The sequence below is a fragment of the Lepidochelys olivacea genome, assembly GCF_965140295.1.
Source record: "Lepidochelys olivacea isolate rLepOli2 genome assembly, chromosome: 24".
NCBI classification, from domain to species: Eukaryota; Metazoa; Chordata; order Testudines; family Cheloniidae; genus Lepidochelys; species Lepidochelys olivacea.
In genome coordinates this window covers 18,811,948-18,820,090 of record NC_140434.1, presented here as the reverse complement: position 1 = coordinate 18,820,090, position 8,143 = coordinate 18,811,948, and the positions used below count along the sequence as shown (strand labels likewise).

Genomic DNA, 8,143 nt, shown 5'->3' with positions numbered 1-8,143 from the left:
GGCTGAACAACAGCTTGAGTGGTTCGTTACCCGGTGTGCTACACCCAATAATCACAACGGGGTGGAGAAGCAGAAAAGTTTATTTGCAGCTGCAAAAAGGTACAGGGAGAATAAAATCTCAAATCCTGCACCCAAAGCAGGAAGTTACACAGGCTTTTATACATCCTTTTTCCCAGCATACTTATCCAATAGCAAGCTGCCCCAAGTATCCATATAGCCAGCCAATCCAGTTCCCAGCTAGTTCCCTGGTTCTCTGTATCATTTGTTAAACTATACATAAAGCTGCTTTATTCAGCATTGTTCTTCCATATCTGCCCTGTTTGGCCTTGCTTAGTTTCAGGCAGTCGGACTCTGCAGCATATTGTTGCAGATCCTCAGCATAACTGCTGCGAGTGCCTCCAGGCGGGAGCGGGGGCCAAGGACACCTGGGCCTAGTGCGAGGTCGCCACTCGTGGTCTTCCATCCCCTCGAGTTACCTAGTGGCCATGCCCCAGTGTCCCCAACACTAGCAGGGGGCAGTGACTGAACCCAACCAAGGCAGCTGGCTCTCAAAGCACAACCCTCTAAGCCTGACCTATTCTATCCAGCAAGTGCAGCAGCAGGCTCATAAACTTCTATTAACTGCCCTGAAATGTTAATGCAGAGTGAAGCTTGCCCAGCCCCCTCTCGTTCCCTCCCAGACTACAGAGGGAAAACTTAAACCTCTGCAACCCAGGAACCACAGGATTAAGGTAACTGCCCTCCTACCACATCACCTTAACTGTGTTACCTCTTACTCAAATGATGCAAATTGGGCCCACTCACCCTGCCCGCCTGCCCCCACCCCATGAGGCAGAGCCCTCACACAACCCAAGGAAGCATGTAGACTGCAGAGCATTTTGAAAAGTCCTCTGTTAAATCTCAACCGTAACTACCTAGAGCTGCTGCTCCGCTCTCATCCTGGCCTTACTCCTGGAGGGGGAAGGGACTGGTTTGTACAACCCCCATGGCTCCTGCTCCTTGACTCCCACTCCTAGATGTTACACCAGAGGCAGGGGTGTCCCGGGGCATGGAAACTTTATTACAATTAAAGCAAAGTGCATGGAAATGTAGCTCTGCTTGTAATCAGTCTTGTCCCTTATCATTTTACTCTTGCAGGTACTAGGAGGAGGGGTCATGAAAATGTTGGACTTTGGGCGGAGACGGGAGCCTCGCTGACCTCACTCATTGAGCCGAGCTCGAACAGACACGGCTCTGTTCCCGCAAGCCCTCCACCCTCTGCCTTACACAGCCGCAGCCTGCGGTACTCGATAGCAACCGCTCTCCTTGGAAAATAAACAGCTTGTTGTTTGATTGAGCATTAAATTGTCCAGTTAGCAAAGCTCAGGGGGTCATGGGTGTTGCCCCACCTGGCAGGGAGAGGCCTGGGTTCAGACAGCATACCCAGGGGCAGCTGGAGCAGGTCCCGAGGGGTTAGTCCTATGGTTTGGGCAGAGAAACGGCCCCTGGGGCTAGACTGACTGGGCAGGCGGGTGAGGGCGATTGCTCTGTGTCTGAGCCAGACAGTGCTCTAAAAACGACCCCCCCACACCCAAGGGCTCGTCTACCGCTCTGAGCAGAGCAGCCCCCGACTGTCCCCCGGTGACCCGGCTGTGTGTGTGAGCGAGGCAGGCAGAGGGGGTGTCTTGCCTAGTCTGAGTAGGGCAACACAACCCCCTCCGGGCCAAACTCCCCAAGAATCTGAACCCAGAGAAACCTCCCGGGGGCTGGAGTGAGGCCAAGCCAGGAGAAACTCCAGCTGGAGCCCTGTTGTGTGAGGCGCTGGAGAGTAGCCCAGGCTTGGAGCGAGTCAGTGCGATCTGGAGCCTTTCCACCTCCAAATCCCGAGAAGCCCCATGGCAGAGAACGGCCTTGGCAGCAGAGCCCCCAGGGAAGCCACTGCCCTTTGCTACCGCTCAGCCCCCAGCACAGCCCTTGGTTTGGAGCAGGGGTTCTCAAACTGGGGGTCGGGAGCTGCCAGCCTCCGCCCCAAACCCCGCTTTGCCTCCCGCATTTATCACGGTGCTAAATATACAAATTAATTGATAAGGGGGGTCGCACTCAGAGGCTTGCTGTGTGGAAGGGGTTGCCAGTACAGACATTTTGAGAGCCGCTGGTTTAGCGAGAGAACACGGACACGTTTATTGAACAGACTGGAGTGACAGCGAGAGGCAGAGAGAAACGGCTACATGTAAAATAAACTCATAACACGCCCAGCGGGAAGTGACAAGACACTGCTGCGCTAATGAAGTTTAGCTCACCTAAATTAACGACTCAGTTGGCTGCGACACCCCCCGCCCCCCCCATTGTAAGACAAGCACCCCGGCAGTCTGTCCCCAGGTGAAGGGTACCCGGGTGGATCTCTGCACCCTCTGCCATCGGTCCACATTTCCTGCTGCTGCGGGGTCTGCTGAGATCTCCCCGGCGAGTTCACCGTGCCTCGCCCCACACTTCGCTCAGTGGGGAGCGCACCCATTGCAACATGACATTTAGCCTGACAAGCGTCTCCTGCCTGAGAGGAACTAGGTTCTCCCCTTGGGGAGAGCACCCGGCTCCCAGGCCCCCAGAGCAGAACGGTCCGTGTAAACGCACAACTCCCCTCCCTTCCCAGCGTGGCGACAATCAGGGTGACGCAGGCTTGCGGCGGAGGCCTCGCCCAGCAGCCTGGGACAAACTGCCGTGGAGAGACCAGACCCAGGGACCCAGCTGGCACCAAGAGGTCCCCGGGTCACGGCCGGTGCCCCCCTCACGGCTTCTCCAGCTGCATGTCGAGCACGTGGAGGTTGGCCACGTCCTGGTAGGTGGCATGCAGGCCCCGCGAGATGTCCTCGTACATGGAGCACTCGTCCAGGTTCAGGCCCTAGTGTGGCAAAGCAGAGGGGGCTGGCTCGTATGGAGACCGAAGGAGAGGCTCAGCCCCCGGCACCTGCCCCATAGGGGCCATGTGGGGAGGGCGGGGCCCAGTCACAGCGGCTGATGCTTCCCAGCCCCTCCTGCCCCACACAGACCCACAGCACTTCACACAGCAGTGGTGGGGTGTCCAGAAGCACTGGGTGACCCCCTAGCGCTTCACTGGGGCAGGCACTGACTGCAAGGGGCCAGCGCCCCCCGCTGAGCCCCCCACACTGCGCCCTGCAGCCCAGTGCCCCCTAGCTCTTCACTGGGGCCAGCACTGACTGCCAGGGGCCAGCGCCCCACACCCCGCTCCCTGCAGCCCAGCACCCCCTAGGGCAATCTCCACGTTACCCCACTCTGCGCTTTGCAGCACTGGGGGCCTCCCCTCCATGCAGGGATCCTGGCTGACCCTTCTTAGCTGTGCTGGGCAGGGGCCAAAGGCTGGGACCTCCCGTTCCCATAACCTCCCTGACACAACCCCACCTGCGCCCCCCCAGCTCACCTCGTACAGATTCTCCTCTTCGTACTCGTTCTTCTTGGACTGCAGCAGCCGCTCATTCTCCCATCTCTTCTGCAACAGCCAAGGGGAGCAGGCGTGAGGCAGGGGCCATGCGGCGTTCACCCCACCCCCACAGTGAGCCTGCCTGGGGATCACACTGCCCCCCCCATCAAAGCAGCCCGTAGGCACTAGGGGGACCCTGATGCAGGCTCCCCAGGACAGGGGGCCAGGCCCCAGCCCACGGTCAGTGTCTGGGGGTCCCAGGACCGAGGGGCTCACCCTGAAGAGGAGGAAGATGCCGGGCCCCACGGCACAGAACAGGAGCAAGATGCCCTCGGCGGTGATCAGCTGGTTCTTGGTGGATTCCCGCATGTTCAGGAAGGGAACTGGGATGGGTTCTGCAACACCAGGGGGAGGGGGTCAGCTCCGCTCCAAAGTCCCCAGAGCCTCCCCCGCCACTACCATTCAGCCCCCTCTGGGGTGGGACGAGTTTCACCACCACGCAGCCCCCTCTGGGGCGGGACGAGGTCCCACACACACCACGCAGGGCCCTCTGGCATAGGGCAGGCCAGCTGCACAGACTCCCCGCCTCCCCCCCCAGCTGTTTACCAGCAGAGAGGCCCAGGGGGACTGAGGGAGGCAAAGGGAACTGTCCCAGCTGGGGTTTGACTGGGGACCCCGCAGCCACCCTGGGCCAGGTGGCTTCTGTTCTGCTGCATGCCCCCGGTGACCCCCGGCCCTCACTCACTGCGAACCCGCAGGTAGGTGCCGCACGACTGGCCCCAGGCCTCGTCAGTTTGCACCTGGCAGAAATACAGGCCGATGTCGCTCTTCCTGGCGGAGTGGAAGCTGAGGATGGAGACGCCGGTGCCTGCGGTGATGGCCACGCTGTGCTGGGGACCGGTGCCATTGGCCACCAGGATGGGCTCGCTGCAGTTCCGAGAGGCTCGGCTCCAGGTGACCCGGGCCCCAGACGGGGCTTCGAACCGGCACTCCAGGGTCGCCCGGCCCCCCTCAGGGACAGTCACAGAGGTGAGGCCAGCCTCCACCTTCACAAGGCTGTTCTCCGCCAGGAGCTGGGCGGCCGGGCTGGTTTGCACCCTGACCACAGGGCGCCTGGGCCAAGGGGTGCTGGGGGCCGGGAGGACCTCGGTCACATTCGAGGTGGTCCCATTGCACAGCGCTGTCGTGTTTGTGCAGAGCTCGTGGCAAAGATGTCCTGTGGGGGTGGGGACACACCACAGCTCACCAGCCGGAGCCTTGGGGATGGGCCTGGTGGATTCAGGGGGATACCAGGTGGAACAAGCCTAGGTGGACAAGCTGGGGATACTGTGTGGGACAAGCCTGGGGGGATACTGGGGGGGATACTGGGCAGGACAGGGGTGGGGGATCGGGAGGGGGAATACTATGCGGGACGAGCCTGCGGGGATGAGCTTTGGGGAGGAAGATCTGGGGGCAGCAGGGGGCGGGCGGATGCTAGGCCGGATGGGGCACTGGTCTGACCTAGGGGGAATACCAGACTATCCAGGGTGGGGAGCCAGCAGGGTGGGAGGGAGGCTGCCCTGGCCCCCCAGCCCCTCACTGACTCCAGGCCCCCCGGAACCTAGCAGCAGAGACTGCAGGTGAGGGGGCCTATTCTGCTCCTACAGCCCTCTCCCCCCTCTGCCACGGCTCCCGATCACCCCCAGAACCCAGAGCAAGGAGATTGTGGGCACAGAGTGAGATGGGGCTCACTTCTAGTGGTTAGAGCAGGGGGGCTGGGAGTCAGGACTCCTGGGTTCTCTCCCCGGCTCTGGGAGGAGAGTGGGGGCTGGTGGTTAGAGCAGGGGAGGCTTCCCCCCCTTGCTGCCAGGCATTGCAGGACTGGGTGGGTGTAGGTCTGTGACAGATGGATCAGTGAGTTGCACCTTCCCTGGATCAGCTCCCCCCATCCCGTGCTGCTGTCTGTCCCTCTGTCTGTTATATCACAGATTTGCATCCGACCCCACCCCAGAGATTAAAAAAAAGGAACTAACCCTTAGCCCCCAAACCACCAGGAACAATCAGCCAGCCCCAGAGACAGGCCACCCTGCACAGCGGGGATGGGGCCAGGGGCTCAGAGATGCCTGCACCCCAGGGCCACCCCCCCATTCGGATCACTCAGCTGCAGCCCCTGATACCAGAGCCTCCAGATGCTTTCAGTTCCTCCTTTCAGTCTCTGTTGACAGGAAGCGAAACTAGCAAAGAAAAGGCCAGATTCTACACCTGACCCTGTTCTGGGGGTTTAGGGGCTGGCCTGGCTCAGGGGATGGGGGGACGGGCACGGGGCCTTTTCCCTCTAGGGGGCGCTGGCTGATCTGCCCCAGGGCAGGGCCTGGGTGCTTGTGGGGCGCTGAACGGAGAGCTCTGCCCAGCCAGTCCTTCTCCCTCGGCCCAGCGCTGCTGGCAGATTACTTAGCTTCAGCTGTGATTCTGCCCATTGCCGGGGCTCCCCATCCCCCCAGATCCCTCGTGGAACCTACCCGGCAAGAGGCAGAGGGGGATCAGGACACAGACCCACGCTGGCCCCGTCTCCATGGTGGTCGGGGTTCACGTCTCCTGGTGCCGGGGTGCGGAGCAGAAGCCCTGCGTGCTGCAGCCGGCTCTGCATGTGCAAAGCGTCCGTCCGGGTCCTGGCTTTTCTCCTCGGTGCCCATCAGCAGGAGATGCGCCCCACTGCATGCCCGCCCCCGCGGGTCCTGCCCAGCTCTGCAGCCTTCCGGCCTCACGCACTAGCTCGAACAGCTGCTGGCAGGCTTCACACTTGGCTAGGAGACTTCCACGGTGCTGGGGGACTGGGATGGGGGATTCGGGGGGGGGGTACTCTCTGGTCCCCAGGGCCAGCCGAGGGGAGCTGTGTTGCAGGGAGTGGGGTGGGAATTCTCAGGGCAGTAGGGATCTGTGTGCACCACACAGGCCACAGCCCGGCCCCCAAACCATCACCGGAGCAGATCTCAGAGCTCAGGGATTTAACATGGTCAGGGACGGGGGATCCGTGGTCCAGCTTGTGGTCTCCCAATGCCCTGTCCGACCAGGTCTAGCTCCCCCTCCCGGCCAGGGCGCGTCTGGCCTTTCGCTGCTGAAGTGAAGAGCCCCCGACCCCGGAGCCGAGAGATAGGGACCAAGTCCCCCACAACCCGCCCTGGGCCTGGCTGAACAGTGGGAGCTCCTGGCAGCTTGGCTCTGGGGCAGGGCTTTGAACCCTTGAATCATCCTCAGGGCTCTGCTCCGGCCCCTCCCCAGCGTCTCACTAGCCGGCAGGGAGCGCAGGGGGCCCAGCACCAGCCGCAGGGAATGTGGGGGGCCCAGCACCAGGCGCGGGGAGCGCAGGGCCCAGCACTGGGCACGGATCCAGCCACGTGGCCCCTGCGCCAAGCCCAGAGGGGAGATCCCCTCCCCGCACCTGCCGAGACCCCTGTCGGTCCGGCCAGGGACTGCGCTGCAGGTGTGTGTGTCCCCCCTGGCAGCCAGTGCTGAGCCCAGTGCGGCACTAGGGGGCGCTGTGTGGCAGGGCGTGGGGTGGGGCCTCCGGGGGGTCAGGTCGGGACCCCTGGGCCAAATGCCACTTTGCTGCCTGCGTTTGGCCCCGGCCGCGTCAGTGGGATGCAGGCTTTTCCTCTTCAGCTTCTCTCTCAAACTGCTGTGTGGGGAGATTTGTAACCAGCCCCTGCCCCACCCCAGAGGCAGCTGCATGCCAGCGCCAGGCGAGGGGTCCCTGTATAACTGGCCCCTGCCCCACCCCAAAGGGGCCAGGTCCCTGCCACTGTGTGAGGGGTCCTTGTACAAACAGCCCCCGCACCACTCCAGAGGCAGCTGCATGCCAGCGCCAAGCGAGGGGTCCCGGTACAACCGGCCCCCGCCCCGCCAGGCCGCGCTATTCTGGGCCGCAGGGTTAGTTCCCTGCGCGGTAATTTCAGACGGGGCTGGCGCGGCAGGCGCAGCACCCGGGGTTCGCCGCCAGAGGGCGCGCACGCAGCAGGTGGGGGAGGGGCGCAGACTCCAGGCCCAGCGCAGACCCCCCCCCCCACCTTCCCGGGGGAATCGGGCCCGGCACGCGGGGGCGGGGTAGAGTGCAGGGCAGGGCGGGCGATCATTAGGTGCTCACACTGGAAAGTTTGTACCCCAAACTTCTGGGTCCGGTGTGTGTGTGTCCAGGGGAGTCGGTGGGGTAGAGGTAGGGGTACGGGGGGCTGGATGGGGCGCAGGAAAGGCGGGGGAGCTGGGCAGGATGCGGGGGGGCTGGGGGGTGCAGAGCGCAGTGTAGGGAGTGCTGGGGTTGCCGTGGGGGGCTGGGGTGCAATCAGTGGCGGTGTAGGGGGTTGGGGCGGTGCAGGGGGGCTAAGGGATGCAGTGGGGAGCTGGGGGTGCAGTCAGGGGGTGGTGCACGGTTGTGGCAGCGTAGTGGGGTCATGCTAGACGGTACAGTCAGTGCGGGTGCAGGGGGTTGGCGTGCAGCAGGGGGTGCAAGAAGGTTTGGGGGCTGGGGTGGTGTAATGGGGGCTAGGGGTGGTGCGGGGGTGCAGTCGGGATCTGGGGGTGCAGTCAGGGGGTGGTGCGGGGCAGTTGGGGGGCTGGGGCGGTGCAGGGGGATCTGGGGGTGCAGTCAGGGGGTGGTGCGGGGCAGTTGGGGGGCTGGGGCGGTGCAGGGGGATCTGGGGGTGCAGTCAGGGGGTGGTGCGGGGCAGTTGGGGGGCTGGGGCGGTGCAGGGGGAT

At 63.1% G+C, this 8,143-nt stretch overlaps 1 protein-coding gene across 1 annotated transcript; it reads right to left on the bottom strand.

Annotated features, from left to right (window-relative positions):
- Positions 1-2,135: 2,135 nt before the first annotated feature.
- Positions 2,136-7,610, bottom strand: CD79A (CD79a molecule). The gene is made up of 5 exons (XM_084613763.1): positions 5,914-7,610; positions 4,161-4,631; positions 3,692-3,810; positions 3,416-3,484; positions 2,136-2,878 (listed from the first exon to the last, which is right to left on the bottom strand). The coding sequence occupies exons 1-5, from the start codon at positions 5,966-5,968 to the stop codon at positions 2,765-2,767; spliced, it is 828 nt and encodes a 275-aa protein (XP_084469889.1). The 5' UTR covers positions 5,969-7,610; the 3' UTR covers positions 2,136-2,764.
- Between the last annotated feature and the right edge of the window lie 533 nt (positions 7,611-8,143).

Excerpts from the sequence above, each read along its gene's own strand:
- CD79A (XM_084613763.1), bottom strand. The coding sequence starts at position 5,968 with ATGGAGACGGGGCCAGCGTGGGTCTGTGTCCTGATCCCCCTCTGCCTC. Across the intron at positions 3,485-3,691 it reads GCATCTTCCTCCTCTTCAGG|AAGAGATGGGAGAATGAGCG; the intron begins GTGAGCCCCTCG and ends TGGCTGTTGCAG. Across the intron at positions 2,879-3,415 it reads AAGAGGAGAATCTGTACGAG|GGCCTGAACCTGGACGAGTG; the intron begins GTGAGCTGGGGG and ends TTGCCACACTAG.